This window comes from Phoxinus phoxinus, assembly GCF_949152265.1.
Source record: "Phoxinus phoxinus genome assembly, chromosome: 17".
Lineage (NCBI taxonomy): Eukaryota > Metazoa > Chordata > Actinopteri > Cypriniformes > Leuciscidae > Phoxinus > Phoxinus phoxinus.
The window spans coordinates 31,629,133-31,644,951 of record NC_136892.1 but is presented as its reverse complement, the minus strand read 5'-3'; the positions used below and the strand labels follow the sequence as shown (position 1 = coordinate 31,644,951).

General features: G+C 38.8%; 1 protein-coding gene across 1 annotated transcript; it reads right to left on the bottom strand.

Annotated features, from left to right (window-relative positions):
* Nucleotides 1–5,285: 5,285 nt before the first annotated feature.
* LOC306984760 (uncharacterized protein) lies at nucleotides 5,286–13,384 on the bottom strand. The gene is made up of 3 exons (XM_079586430.1): nucleotides 13,258–13,384; nucleotides 7,031–7,150; nucleotides 5,286–6,859 (listed from the first exon to the last, which is right to left on the bottom strand). The coding sequence occupies exons 1-3, from the start codon at nucleotides 13,343–13,345 to the stop codon at nucleotides 5,739–5,741; spliced, it is 1,329 nt and encodes a 442-aa protein (XP_079442556.1). The 5' UTR covers nucleotides 13,346–13,384; the 3' UTR covers nucleotides 5,286–5,738.
* Nucleotides 13,385–15,819: the final 2,435 nt, after the last annotated feature.

The window sequence follows — 15,819 nt, the reverse complement described above, 5'->3', positions numbered from 1 at the left end:
TTCTCCTGTGGGAAGATGGGAATATTCCCCAGCATTTAAACTCTCATGAACGGCTGTGGGAGCTTCACTGACTGAAGGAGTGAATTGTGGTCGTTGTTGCTCATTTAGCAGATGATCATCACACTTACAATCACTCTAGATTATCCAGGTGCAAATGTTCGCTCAAGTAGTCATTTAAAGCTATCACGATTTAAGTTTTAGCTTCAACTTCCAACTCACCTGGCTGATATTTGAGTTGCTATATCTTGAGTTATAGTTTGTCATTGTCAACTAAAGCTCATGAAGGTCCAACCCACATTAAACACACCTGAACCAGTTAATCAAAGTCTTCAAGATTACTAGAAATTTGGGGCAGATGGTGCTAAACTCTGCGGGACACTGGATGTTAGTGCAAACACTTTCTGCCTAGACCTATCACTTATGCCACTAAATATTGCTTTATCAATAATCTTCCTAATAAGATTCATCATCTCAGCATCCCGGATAGCTTAGAAGAACTTGATGTTGCAACAGACACTTTTAACTCTCTCTTTTCCAGCACTTTAGACACAGTTGCTCCATTGTGCTTAAAGAAGATTAAAGGAAATAGTCCAATGCCGTGGTACAACGAGCACACTTGGGCCCTTAAGAGAGCAGCCAGAAAAATTAAGCGCAACTGAAAGAAAACAAAACTAGAGGTATTTCGCGTTTCATGGAAAGAGGGCTCGATTGCTTACAGAGAGGCTTTAAAAGCTGCTAGATCTGCTTATTTTTCAACCCTATTAGAAGAAAATAATCCTAGGTATTTATTTGAAACAGTGGCTAAACTAAAGAAAAAGAAAGCTTCAAACCCAGAAGTTTCCAAGCAACACAACAGTAATGAACTTCTTCACTTATAAGATTGATGATATCAGGGACAAAATTATAACTAAGCAATCGTCTACTACAGTATCGCACCAGGGAGTGCATTGTAGTCTCCCTGAGGACAAATTTGATTCATTTATTGCTATAGGAGAGGAAGAATTTTCTAAACTCGTTAAATCATCTAAATCGACAACTTGTATGTTAGACCCTATACCGACTAAGCTGCTGAAAGAGATGCTTCCAGATGTCATAGATTCTCTTCTTAATATCATTAATTCATCTTTGTCTCTAGGATTTGTACCAAAAACCTTTAAGCTAGCTATGATTAAACCGCTTGTTAAAAAAAAACACAACTTGATCATACAGAATTAGTCAATTACAGGCCGATCTCGAATCTGCCTTTTCTGTCAAAGATACTAGAAAAGCAGCATCTTCACAACTGTGTTCCTTTCTTGAAATAAATGATATCTGCGAGGATTTCCAGTCCAGATTTAGACCATACCATAATACCGAGACAGCTCTCGTTAAAGTCACAAATGATTTGCTCTTATCATCCGATCGTGGTTGTATCTCTCTATTAGTGTTACTTGATCTTAGTGCTGCATTTGACACCATTGACCACAACATCCTTTTAAATAGACTCGAACATTATGTTGGCATTAGTGGAATTGCACTAGTGTGGTTTAAATCATACTTATCTGACCGTTATCAGTTTGTAGCAGTAAATGAAGAGATGTCTTATCGATCACAAGTTCAGTATGGCGTACCACAAGGCTCAGTACTAGGACTGCTGCTGTTCACTCTGTACATGCTACCATTAGGAGATATCATTAGGAAACATGGAATTAGCTTTCACTGTTATGCCGACGATACACGTTTTCTTTATCTCCCTAATCAAACACACCTGATTCAACTCATCAGCTCATTAACCCATGTGATAATGAGCTGATGAGTTGAATCAGATGTGTTTGATTAGGGAGACAAAGAAAACGTGCAGTGTTGTGGGTCCTTCAGGACAGGTTTGGGAACCACTGACCTAGAGTACTGTCTAACACTTGATGGCTGCTCTGTTAAGTCTTCGTCGTCGGTTAGGAACCTGGGTGTGCTCTTTGATACCAATCTTTCATTTGAAAGTCACATGTCTAGTATCTGTAAAACCGCATTTTTCCATCTTAAAAATATATCTAAATTACGTCATATGCTCTCATTGACAAATGCGGAACAATTAGTTAATGCGTTCATGACCTCAAGGCTAGATTATTGTAATGCTCTACTGGGTGGTTGCCCTGCACGCTTAACAAACAAACTACAGTTAGTTCAAAACGCAGCAGCTCGAGTTCTTACCAGAACCAGGAAGTATGACCATATTAGCCCCGTTCTGTCAACACTGCATTGGCTGCCTATTAAACATTGTATAAACTTTAAAATATTGCTGATCACTTACAAAGCACTAAATGGTTTAGCTCCGCAGTACTTGAGCGAGCTCTTAACGCATTATAGTTCTTTGCGTCTATTGCGATCTCAAAATTCCGGCCAGTTGATAATACCTAGAATATCAAAATCGACTGCTGGCGGTAGATCCTTTTCCTATTTAGCACCAAAACTTTGGAACAGTCTTCCTACCATTGTCCGGGAAGCAGACACACTCTGTCAGTTCAAAGCTAGATTAAAGACACATCTCTTTGACCTAGCATTCACATAATGCATTATATACTTCTATAATGTTAGGCTGCATAGATTAGGTCCGCCGGAACTAGGAACACTTCCCTTAAATCCTGATGTACTCGTTACATCATAAGAAGAATGGCATCTACGCTAATTTTAGTGTCTTTGTTTATCCCAAGGTTTTCCCGCGGCTAGCCGGATCCAGGCCATATCCAGATCTGAGGAAGGACCTTCGCCTGGACCTGATGACGGCGCAGTGCTGAAGTGTCAACTAGCCTCTCCCTATGGAGGATCCCTTAACCACTCTACAGATAAAGCATTCTGGAAATTTCGCCTATCTCCCCGTAGTGATAAAATACAATTCTGTATCAAATTTATAGGCAGGACAAGTAGTTTAAGGCTTGGTTTGTAGAGAATTACAAACATGCGCACATATATTCAAACGCACATAACTATAAAATTAATCCTTGATGCGCACGTGAGCGCCATCAGTGTTTCTCACAGGTTTATCACAGAAAAATCTTGCCTTCGACATTAAGGAGTGAGATGGTATGGAATTGCTTAATCTCTATAGAGTTATTTTCCTTAGGGATAAAGCATCCCTCAGCGACCCGCTAACTATCAGCAAGGAAGTCCTTCTTCCATGCCACTCTCAGTAGCTTCTAAAGTCATCTCTTGAGCCTTTCACAATACTTGTACACCTTATAGGGAATGCCATTCGGCCCTGGGGCTGATTTTGCTCTGGCCTTCCTGAGAAAGGTGTTCACCTCTTGCTAGCTCGGTTCTTCAGTTCTGAAGGGGGTAGATGGTTCTGTTGGATTTATGAGTTTTGCCACATCTGCCGTGGCCAACTTCTTGCCGGCCACATGGGAGATGGAGAAGCAGAAAGCCATCAGTCTCATTCTGAGTCTCTGAATGCATGGCGGGAGCTCACCCAGGCTCTTGGAGCCTAGTAACGGTACACAAGAGGTTTGTGGTCCGTTTTGACATGGAACGTGATGCCCACCAGGAAGTCTGAGAACCGCTCGCACGGTGGCCATCATCTTGTCTCTGGAGTAGCACAGCTCCCAGTCCAAATGATGACGTGTCAGCTGAGACAACTGTCTCCGCTATTGCGTTGTAGAGCGCCAGCCCTGGTGGCGTGGCCCTGGTCAGCTCCTCTTTAATGCTGTTGAATGCTCTTTGTTGATCATGCCCCCACTGAAACACATTTTGCTTCTTTAACAAGTCCCGGAGTGGCTGTGTCTTTTCTGCCAGATGAGGTAAGTACTTTCTCAGGTGATTCACCATTCAGAGGAATCGTCTCACTCCGCTCGCTCCCTCAGGCTCCTCCATGTCTGTCACCCTCACTTTGTTTGGATCTGCTCTCACGCCGGCTGCATCTATGATCTGTCCGAGAAATTTGACATGGCCTTTTGAGAATTCACATTTCTCACCTCTCGGTTAGGTCTTGACTCGAATTTGGTCAGATCCATGCAGATGCGCACCTCATCTTTGCCTGGCTTTGGTACAGTGACCATTCCGGCGCACCAGTCTGTGGGTTGTTCAACCCTTGAGATCACCCCTATCTCTTCCATGCGCGTGATATCTTTCTTTACTTTAGACATGAGAGGCAGCGGGATTCGTCGTGGGGTCGATATGGAGAATGGTTTGGAGTCTGCTTTAAGCTCTACTTTGTATTCACTCTCCATCTTGCCTAGCCCTTTGAACAGTACAGGGAACTGCTCCTTGACTCTCTCGACTGAGTCCAGCGCCACTGTGTCTACTCTAGCCATTAGCCCTAATGCCTGGATATTTGGGCTCTTACCTTTTGAATTAAAATTTATCAAAATTTCTATCCTTTTTAAAAACCTTCAAACAATCATTTTGTTCCTCAATTACCTTTTAAAATACTCTGTCATCCAAGGTTCTGTCCTTTGCTTGATTCTTATGTTTTTATAGGGGGCCACCTTATTCAATACTTTAAAAAAATTATCTTAAACCTGCCCCAAGCCCACATCTTCACATTGCATCACCTCAGTCCAGGTAAACTTAGTTCTTCTTTAAAAACTTCTGGACTGTATTTCTTGAGTGATCTTATTTTAGCTGTATTATGATGCCTAGACACTCTCCTCACTTTTCGAATTAAATAAATTTGGCGCGCTTGCCAGTCACGTGACAAGGCACTGAGGGAAGCATAGAAAGCCACTGGATCTCTTGTGTATCCATCATAATCCATTCCTGTGGAGGTAAAAGAGCGAATTGTGTTTCACAATGGTTTTAAGGAGCAAGTGCCTTTTGGAATACACACTTTCCACAGTACATAAAGTAAATTCATACTAAATCTCATTGTGTTTAGCCTCATTAACAAGAATTGTCTCTTGACCTATTGAATTTGAACCATTTAAGGTCACCTCCAGTCTCTCGTAAAAATCATTCTAACCTCGATGACCCGTCGGCTTTCACAGATGTAGAAAATCCCATCAGTCCCTCAAAATCCTCAATCCCATTTTCCATTCGAATTAAATGTCTTGACTCTTAACAAGGGAGCATTTCACTCCATTCCACCGCACTTTCCATCTTTAACTTAGACATTATTAAAATCATTATTTTAGCTGGAAGATTTCTATCAATACTGTGTCTTTTGCCCCATGTTGGTTTTACCCAGTGTCTGTGGGGTAAAAGGCCCCCCTCAAGACCCCATTCATTTATACGATTTTTAAACAAAATAAACCACTTTTATGTTTTTTTAACACAAAATCCATTGCTCCATAAATGTTCAATACATATATATATATATATAATCTGGAATCATAAACTAAGTAATGAAAAGCATTTTTTTTCTTAAGTATTTTAAGCAGGCACTCGTACCTTATATTATAATCTAGTTTTGTTCATTCTTATTTATCATATGTTTACATTCTGCAGATAGAGATTACAAAGCAATCTAGTTTTCACAGACTATTATTGCTACTGTTACACAAATGCCTCATATGCACAATTAATGAAAATAATGAAACTCCACAAAGACACAAATTGTTTTATGGCAACACACTAGTTTTACTATAGGTACTTTTAACAAGTCGTTCGCTGAGCTTGGTTACAATAAAGCTGTTTTTGGACTAAAAAGGAAATGTTCAGTTCTGAAACTTACTGGATATTCTTATACCATGAAGACCTCTTATATGGCAAAAGTTCAAGAAAAATTGTATTTCTCAGTTTATGACCCTTTTAATCTGAATGTCAAATTATTAACTTGTAAATGTATTATTTTTAAGTGATGGATCTGAACATGAACTTTGCTCATTTTTAGACAACTTCGGGCAATTCTTTTTCTTATGTCGCTGTAGATGAGATAAACAGCTGAAACTCTTCCCACATGAAGAGCACTGGTGCGGCTTCTCTCCAGTGTGAACTCTCTCATGATTTTTCAGGGTTCCTGACATCGAGAAACTCTTTCCACAGTGTGAACACTTGTACGGTTTCTCTCCAGTGTGAACTCTCTCATGAGCTTTCAGGGTTGCTGACATCGAGAAACTCTTTCCACAGTGTGAACACTTGTACGGCTTCTCTCCAGTATGAATTCTCTCATGATTTTTCAGGGTTGCTGACATCGAGAAACTATTTCCACAGTGTGAGCACTTGTACGGTTTCTCTCCAGTGTGAACTCTCTGGTGTGTTTGTACAGCACTGGATTTAGTGAAGGTCTTCCCACAATCAAAGCACACATAAGGTCTCACACCAGTATGAATACGCTCATGCTCTTTTAAATTGTTCACTTCTGAAAAACACTTTCCACAAAAAGAACAAACGTGAGGCTTCACACCAGCATGAACTTTAAGGTGTGCTCTTAAGCCTGATTCATAAATAAATGTTTTATCACACTGATCACAGCTGAATGATCTCAATCCAGAGTGAAAGAGCATATGATTGTTGAGAGAGCTTTTGCGATTGAAACTCTTTCCACACTGAGAGCATGTGAACGGGTTTTCTCCAGTGTGAATTCTCATGTGCACATTTAGGTATGTTTTTTCAGTGAAACTCTTTCCACACTGAGTGCATGTATGAGGCTTCTCTCCAGTGTGAATTCTCATGTGTCTCTTAAGGCTTGATTTATCTAAACTCCTTCCACACTGAGTGCATGTATGAGGCTTCTCTTCAGAGTGAATTCTCATGTGTCTCTTAAGGCTTGATTTATCTGTTAAAGTCTTTCCACACTCAGTGCAGATGAAAGATCCTTTGACTCCAATTTTTCCAGCTAGTTTTTGTGTGAAACACTTTTCAGTCTGTGAAATGATGTTTCCATCTTCATTTGAGGAATAATGAGGGTTATGAAACTGATGTAGTTTGTCTTCATTCACCTCCATTGGGTCTAAAATAAAACACATACAATTTTCAAAATTCAAATAAATAATGAAAAATGAGAAAAACAATAATTTACTAGGTCAGTCACAATTAAGAAAAAAAAGGTATTTTTTTCAGCTTATTAAAGTCATTAAACTTAGTTTATCAGTCATTAAAGAGAATGAAGGAAAACACCAACCTATTTGTTCCTCTGTATCTTCGTCTTTTATTCTGCAGGGTTCTTCCTTAATCTCCATCTTTACAATAGTATGTCCGTAGTTTCTCCTGGAGTAATTCCTCCTGCTTGCTTCTTCTTCTCCTGTGGGAAGATGGGAATATTCCCAGCATTTAAACTCCCATGAACGGCTGTGGGAGCTTCACTGACTTAAGGAGTGAATTGTGGTCGTTGTTGCTCATTTAGCAGATGATCATCACACTTACAATCACTCTCAAGGGGGGTTTGATTAACGCCCTTGATTAATTTATCCCCCAAAAAATTATGCCGCGGAGGAGAAAAATATTTGGTTTTTAAATCGAGCTTCGCACCAAGCGCACGTCAAAAACAGAGGACAGGGTGTGTGTGTTCATCTGAGCCTCATTGGTCCGTCACTGCCCGTCAATGTCAGAATAATTGAGATGACCAATCAAATCAAAGTAGGCAGGCTTTATGTTCACAGAATTGGCTGAGCGCGAATTTTAGCAGCGCGAGGCGCACCTCGACGCGTCAGTAGATTATGCTCAAGTGCGAGATAAGATGTAAGTAGCTTAAAGGATAATTCCGGTATTTAACACCTTGAGTCTATATTGTAGTTTGTTTTGGATGAACAAGAGTGGTGGACAACATTTTTTTTGACAATGGTTCCTCTCTCGAGTTTTTGACTATAAAAGAATTGGCCATGGACCTAACATTGGAGTCAATGGCCATGTCCGAAAATGTCATTAAAACAACCTTTAACATTAGTTTTCAAAACTGTGCAACTCACCGAGTGATTAGTGATGTTAGTTGATGTTCCAGAAACAAAAAGTGTTGCGAAATACAGTTTCTGTCGTGTTTTATTCGTCATTTTGTAAAATCCCATTGAATTCTGTTGAAGGACTGAGTGCTCGTTAATATAAATGCGCTACCGGAAACGGAAAGGGGGCTGTTTACATTTGGTCGATGTAGTCTTTTTGCTCGCTTCCGTTTCTCATAAGGCTAGCGAGCAGAACAACTGTGCTCCGGGAGAGTAAGCGAAATAAACAAACAAAATTCTCAAAATTCTAACCATATTGAAAGACGTGACCACTGACCAGTGCAATATGAAGTTGAACTCGACTGTGACCGTGAGTGTCCCGCGAGACATAAACATCGGTTATCGCCATCAAGTGGTCGGGAGTGTGCTAACGCTTCAGATTCAAATATTGAGCGGAAGTTACACGGTTGTGAAGTGTCTGAAAAAATAGTTCCACTATAGCAAAATAAACGGATTGGAATCATATATTGCGACGATATATTGTTTATAATCATCAACGAACACCACTAACCACTCGGTGAGTTTAACAGTTTTGTAAACGAACATTATTGGCTGTTTTAATGACATTTTCGGACATGCCCATTGAACTCCAATGTTAAATGGGTCCATGGCCAATTCTATTATAGTCAAAAACTCGAGAGAGGAACAATTGTCAAAAAAATGTTGTCCACCACTCGTTCATCCAAAACAAACTACAATATAGACTCTCAAGGTGTTAAATACCGGAATTATCCTTTAACTAAACATTTCATATTTGACAGCTGTTTTAGGTCATACATGTTAGAAATAATCAGGCAAACTAATAAACGTTTGTCTAATTTCACAATTTTTAACTGAAAATAGGCCTATGTAACATGATTCATATAACTTAATGTAATAATTAATTAAGGCGAAGCCGTTTTCATCATATAAGGCACAGGTTAATATGAATGTGTACATATTGAGAATTAATATCATAATATAATTTGTAGTCTTCAGTAAATTAAGGTGACTCAAAGTGCACCAGATTAATTAATTTATCTTTAAAATGTACAACATTTTCTTCAGGGGTGCATGCCCCCGGACCCCTCTAGAGGTAACAAACTCCACTATATAAATAACTCCAAATATTGTGGGAAACACACTAGGCTATTTGATGTTCTACGAAAATGTTCTCTGGTATCTGAGAGTCACCAACAAGTTTTTCAACAGTGTTGTCAAATATCTATTCCGGAGCTGTAGGGGGAGCTCTATAGAGAAACCTCAAACCTGCCAGCAAAAATCGAGAATACAGCAAAGAAATTCCTGAAGCTGCATAGCCCTGCTTTAATGCACAATAAAGCTAGCCTGGGTTTCCCCATACTACCTTTGCGCAGCGCGATTTTATTCACGCTGAAAGGCAGTCTGGATACCATGGACCAGATTTTCGCCTCATCTAGGGAACCAATCACAGAACGGGGAGGGAGCAGCAAGACGATGACGACATCTATGCGACACAACTAAGCAGTTTGTTTATATCCATATATACCTTCGACCCTCATGTTTATCTTGCACAAACGGCAATAGTCGCTGAACGTCATTGTTAACACAAAAATATCTTACCCATCGTCTTCTTCCTTGTCTAATTTCTGTCGCTCTACATACGTCATCTGGTATAATGGAAACGATTGGCTATAAGCGTACAGGCGCATTTGATAGACATTCTTAGCACCCAATAAACGGCGCCGGGCATTCGTAAACCACGCCTCAAATACGAGAAAATGCACATGTGGTTCCCAGACCCAAGTCTCAACGAGAATTGGGTCTGGCGTTAGCCAGGCTACAATAAAGCCGCGTTTCCACCGAAATTACCCTGAACAATTTGTCCCAGGAACTTTTTTCCCAGGAACTTTTTTTGCCCCAGACCGGTTGCTTTCTGCGTTTACATCGCGGTCTAAAGTACCGGGAAGATTATAACTGCGCTCGACTGCTCCTCCCAGTCTGCGACGGACAGTAATCAGTTTTGAGCGCCACATTTATAATAAGTATGGAGGAGATTTAAACTGTGCTGTAGTTGTTTGTGATGTATTGGTTTACTAACGAGGAAATTAACAAAACGGCAGAAAAGAGACGAGCACTGATACTAAAGCGTGTTCAGAAAGCTCGTAATGCTAGATATAAAATTAGACAATGCGGACGAGATGGCTGGGACGAACGCGCAGAAGATTTCCTGTTACACAAATACGCTTAATAAAGCCTGAACCTCGTCGTCGGTCCAGCTGTGTGTTTTTTATTTATTTATTAAATTCCATATTTGCAGACAGACGACTCTTACTGCATGAAGCCACGAACAGCAATAGTTTTTTAAAAATGCCGGTTAAATTAGAACGCTGCGTGGAGTCATCCAATCAAAATGCGGCGTGAACACAACCAATCAGCATGTTCAGCGCCCAGCAAGTCCCACCCCCAAAGGTTCCTGAACTTTGAATAAGCACTACCTCGCCAGCAGGACTTTCGGACGGGGAAATATTTACCCGGAACTTTATTTAGACCCTGATCCTGCGGTGTAAACACAACGAGCACCACCCCAAAGTTCCTGGGGAAAACTCCCGCGGTGGAAACGCGGCTTAAGTCAATTTTAGCACAACAGTTGCTTTTAAAGCATTAATTCACATTCTTTTGTCTGTCTCATTACATCACTTTTGTCACCAACATCAAAATAAATCACTTTTTGTCACTGTCTCATTTCTTCACTTAAAATATTTAGTTAACATTTAGCTTTTTATATATATACATATATATATATATATATATATATATATATATATATATATATATATATATATATATATATATATATATATATATTATAAACCGTAATAGCAATATTCATTACCCTACTGAGATTTAGTGTATGAATTTACTTCATGTACTGTGGAAAGTGTGTATTCCAAAAGGCACTTGCTCCTTAAAACCATTGTGAAACATAATTCACTCTTTTACCTCCACAGGAATGGATTATGATGGATACACAGAGATTCAGGGAATGTGACTGTTCTTCTGCTGTTGGATCTCACAGCAGCGTTCGACACGGTTGACCACAATATTCTTATCTCCCGGCTTGAAACGTGTAGGCATTTCTGGAAATGCCTTAAATTGGTTCAAGTCCTATCTCTTAAATAGACGATTCTCTGTTCGTATGGGTGAGTGCACATCAGTTTCAAAACCTTTATCATGTGGCCTTGCACAAGGGTCCGTTTTAGCACCACTTCTCTTTTCTTTTTATATGCTTCCTTTGGGTTCAATCTTGCGCAAATACAGAGTGTCATTCCACTGCTACGCAGACGATACACAGCTGTATATACCACTTAAAGGGTTAGTTCACCCAAAAATGAAAATAATGTCATTAATGACTCACCCTCATGTCGTTCTAAAGCCCGTAAGACCTCCGTTCATCTTCGGGACACAGTTTAAGATATTTTAGATTTAGTCCGAGAGATTTCTGTCCCTCCATTGAAGCTGTATAAACAGTATACTGTCCATGTCCATAAAGGTAATATAAACATCATCAAAGTAGTCCATGTGACATCAGTGGGTTAGTTAGAAGTTTTTGAAGCATCGAAAATACTTTTTGGTCCAAAAATAACACAAAATAAGACTTTATTCAGCATTGTATTCTCTCCCGGGTCTGTTGTCAGTCCTTCACAGTGACGCTGATGGCGTAAGACGCTGATGACGTGTTATCTGGTGCGCCCGAGCTTCATTTACAGTCTGAGGGAAACGCACGCTGTAAAAGTGTCTCATCCGCGACATGCACATTTACGCACCATTAAAAAAATGATATCCACGCAAACAATGTAGAATAGCTTGAATATAGTGTGCGTCTCCCTCAGACTGTAAACGAAGCTCGGGCGCACCGGATAACACGTCATCAGCGACTTACGTCAGCAGCGTCACTGCGGAGTCCTGAACGCAGATTCACAACAGACCCGGGAGAGAATACAATGCTGAATAAAGTCTTATTTTGTGTTATTTTTGGACCAATCTAAGGTCTTACGAGCTTAGAACGACATGAGGGTGAGTCATTAAGGACATTATTTTCATTTTTGGGTGAACTAACCCTTCAAGTCAAATGACTCCACTGCAATAGAAAGATTGTTGGCATGTTTAAATGAAGTTAAGACTTGGATGTCTACAAATTTCTTGAGCCTTAATGAATCGAAAACAGAATCCCTCCGACCTGGATAATACAGTTGAAAGCGAGCTGGGTCCTCTGAGCCTGTTTAGAAACATCAAGTAAAAAATCTGGGGATGATTTGTGATAGTTCAATTAAATTTGACAAGCAGATAAATGAAATCATTAAAACGAGTTTCTTTAAATTGAGGATGATTTCCAAAATTAAGCCTTTTTTATCTCAGAAAGATCTGGAAAAAATAATTCATGCATTTATCACTTCCAGATTAGACTATTGCAACTCGTTATATTATGGTGCCCAAAATAAAGTTTTAGATAGACTACAGATGGTCCAAAATGCGGCCGCAAGATTGCTGACAAGCACTCGCAAATTCGATCATATTACTCCGGTGTTAAAATCATTACATTGGTTGCTTGCCTGTCACTTTTAGGATTCATTTTAAAATTATTTTATTTGTATTTAAATCTCTACATGGCTTAGCCCCATCTTATATTGATGATCTAATCCAGGAACAAAAGTCAATGAGATCATTACAATCACAATTTCAGAAACGTCTTATTGTGCCTCGGTCAAAGATGAAGTCTAGAGGGGATTGCGCGTTTGCGGTCGCAGCCCCTAAATTATGGAACAGTTTACCTGTATATATCAGGGACCTTCCTACACTCAGTCAGTTTAAAAGCCATCTAAAAACATATTTTTTTATGATAGCGTTCGATCAAGATAAGTGCTAGTGTCATTTATGTCCTTTTTATAATATGTTTTTAAATGATTTATGATGTTTTATTACCTATTTAGATATATGTATATGCATTTTCTTTTATTTGTTTTTTCTCTGCTCATTGTTTTACTGCTTGTACAGCACTATGGTCAACTGTGTTGTTTTATTCAGTGCTTTATAAATACATTTGAATTCAGTGGCTTTCTATGCTTCCCTCAGTGCCTGGTCACGTGACTGGCAAGCGCGCCAAATGTGATCACAGAGTGAGCTTCAAAGATACACTTAACGCTACCTATTAACTCATTAACATGAGCAAACAAACTTTTTATGACCAAAAAACTATTAATACAACACTAGTTAGATATAATGACCACTGGAGCATACTTAACTTATTTTCCTCACGTTATAGTGAGCATACATCAAGACAAACAAAACATCATAAACTAAAACACATTTAACACTTTACATTCACCAAACATGGTAATAGTGCAATTGCTGTGGTATATTTAAATGTTTCTCTTTTGGATGTCCATGTTTTTACCTGTAAAACAGGATACAATGAAAAGAAACGAGAGAGTCGTGTCTGCTCCTTTACAGCTCCTCTGCAGATATGAGGGAGCTGGGAGCATGCGCAGTTCACTGTTTCGTTCGCGACTCTCCAGCCAGAATGTCAAAATAAGAGTCCTTTTTTTCGGTCCATATAAATGTAAATATACATTTCTTAATTTGCATTACAACATTTTTTTTTTGCATAAAAAAAATAATGCCATCTTTTAGCTCATGACAATATACATATTGAGAAAATAAAAAATAAAAAACACAATTGTGTATATACTTTGTGTATCACACTTACCTAAAGGAAAACTGCGAAAATATATGTTTTTTTTTTTTCATGTTTTAATCAGCTGCCTTGAGAAATGGACAATCCAATCATTTTGATAATTTGTAAATATAAGAATGATTTTTAAGGTTAAGGTTTATTCAAGTACAGTACAATTAGGTTACCAAACGTAAAGATATAAGTACACCGCAGAAAGAAAAAAATATGTTTTATGTTTACGTAACATGCAATACAAAAAAAGGATTTTATCATCTTACATCTGATCATTAAAGGCAATTGCATCTGAAAAAGGGACTGATAATAGTGTCTCTTTTTTTTTTTTTTTTTTGATTCAGGTGTTTTTACATTTATTTGAATGTTTATGTGCTTTCCTTCCGTTTAGCTAGGTCTGTGGTAAACACCTTCTTGAACCTCAACACACAGACAGGATCATCCTCTGATGGCTCCATAACTCATGATGGCACAATGCTGGTAACACCACAGAACAGGAGATGTATTGCTCTCCCCCCAGGAGTTCAGTCACATTTCTGCAGTGGAAATGTTTGAAATGTCAGTAAATTGTAATAAATACACACACACACACACAAACTCTCTCTCTCTCTCTCTCTCTCTCTCTCTCTCTCTCTCTCTCTCTCTCTCTCTCTCTCTCACACACACACACACACACACACACACCAATAGAGCACCACCTATCTCACGCACACATAATACACACAAAGATGGAGAGAACACACACATAAGACACAGGAAGAGAGGAGAAACAGAGAGAGAGAGAGAGAGAGAGAGAGAGAGAGAGAGAGAGAGAGAGAGAGAGAGAGAGAGAGAGAGAGAGAGAGAGAGAGAGAGAGAGAGAGAGAGAGAGAGAGAGGTCTCTCGCGTGTGTATGTCACTCATTGTTTACACAGAGATTTCGGCAGTGTTACCTTTCAATGTGAAGAGCTAAACTTATTTAGACGTGCAATAAATCGCAATGGAAGACGATTTAGAAAAATCAGTGTAAAAATACGTCACTTTTAAACAATAAGTGCACTCTTAGAAGAAAAGGTTCTATATAGAACCTTAAAAGGTTCTATAGGCGCTTCATATTTGGAACCCCTAAAAGGTTCTATACAGAACCCAAGAAAGGGTTCTTTCTTGTCATTATAGAATCTTTTTAGCATAAAAGGTTCTTTGGAGTTGAGTAAAGAACCCTATGGTTCTTTATAGAACCCCAATGAACCCTTTTTTTTCTATGAGTGTAGAACCTTTTAGGGGTTCCAAATACGAAGCGCCTATAGAACCTTTTAAGGTTCTATATAGAACCTTTTCTTCTAAGAGTGTACACGCGCGAGAGATCACTTCCATTCACTTGGACGTGGTTGTGTAAAAGAGATATATCTATTTCATTGGTCAAAAGAAAACAAATAATTTCCAATACATATTTCTTAAATGATAAAAACATTTTTTTTTAAATCTATATATTTTTGTTTAGATCAATATATTTATATGAATTGACTTTCTTCAACAAGAAAAATATACTTTGTGCCAAGTTTTATAAAATAGTTTTCTTGGACATAGAAAATATTGGTTAGGGCAAGTTATTTATTTTTATAAATATTTTTTTTTAAAATATTTGTTCAATGCATCACGTCTAAGCAGCTAAAACAAGTTGTTTGAAATATGGATTATGATTTAACAGACTATTATTGCTACTGTTCCACAAATGCCTCATATGCACAATTAATGAAAATAATGAAACTCCACAAAAAAAAAAAAACGCATCCCTTCACAAATCGTTTTATGGCAACACACTAGTTTTACTACAGGTACTTTTAACAAGTCGTTCGCTGAGCTTGGTTACAATAAAGCTGTTTTTGGACTAAGAAGGAAATGTTCAGTTCTGAAACTTACTGGATATTCTTATAGCATGAAGACCTCTTATATGGCAAAAGTTCAAGGAAAAGTTCATGACTCCTTAAATCTAAATGTCAAATTATTTACTTGTAAGTGATAGATCTGAACATGAACTTTGCTCATTTTTAGACACCTTCGGGCAAATATTTGTCTTATGTCGCTGTAGATTAGATAATAGGGTGTAACTCTTCCCACATGAAGAGCACTGGTGCGGCTTCTCTCCAGTGTGAACTCTCTTATGATCTTTCAAGGTTCCTGACTGAGAGAAACTCTTTCCACAGCTTCTCTCCAGTGTGAACTCTCTGGTGTGTTTGTAAAGCACTGGATGTAATAAAGGTCTTCCCACAGTCAAAGCACACATAAGGTCTC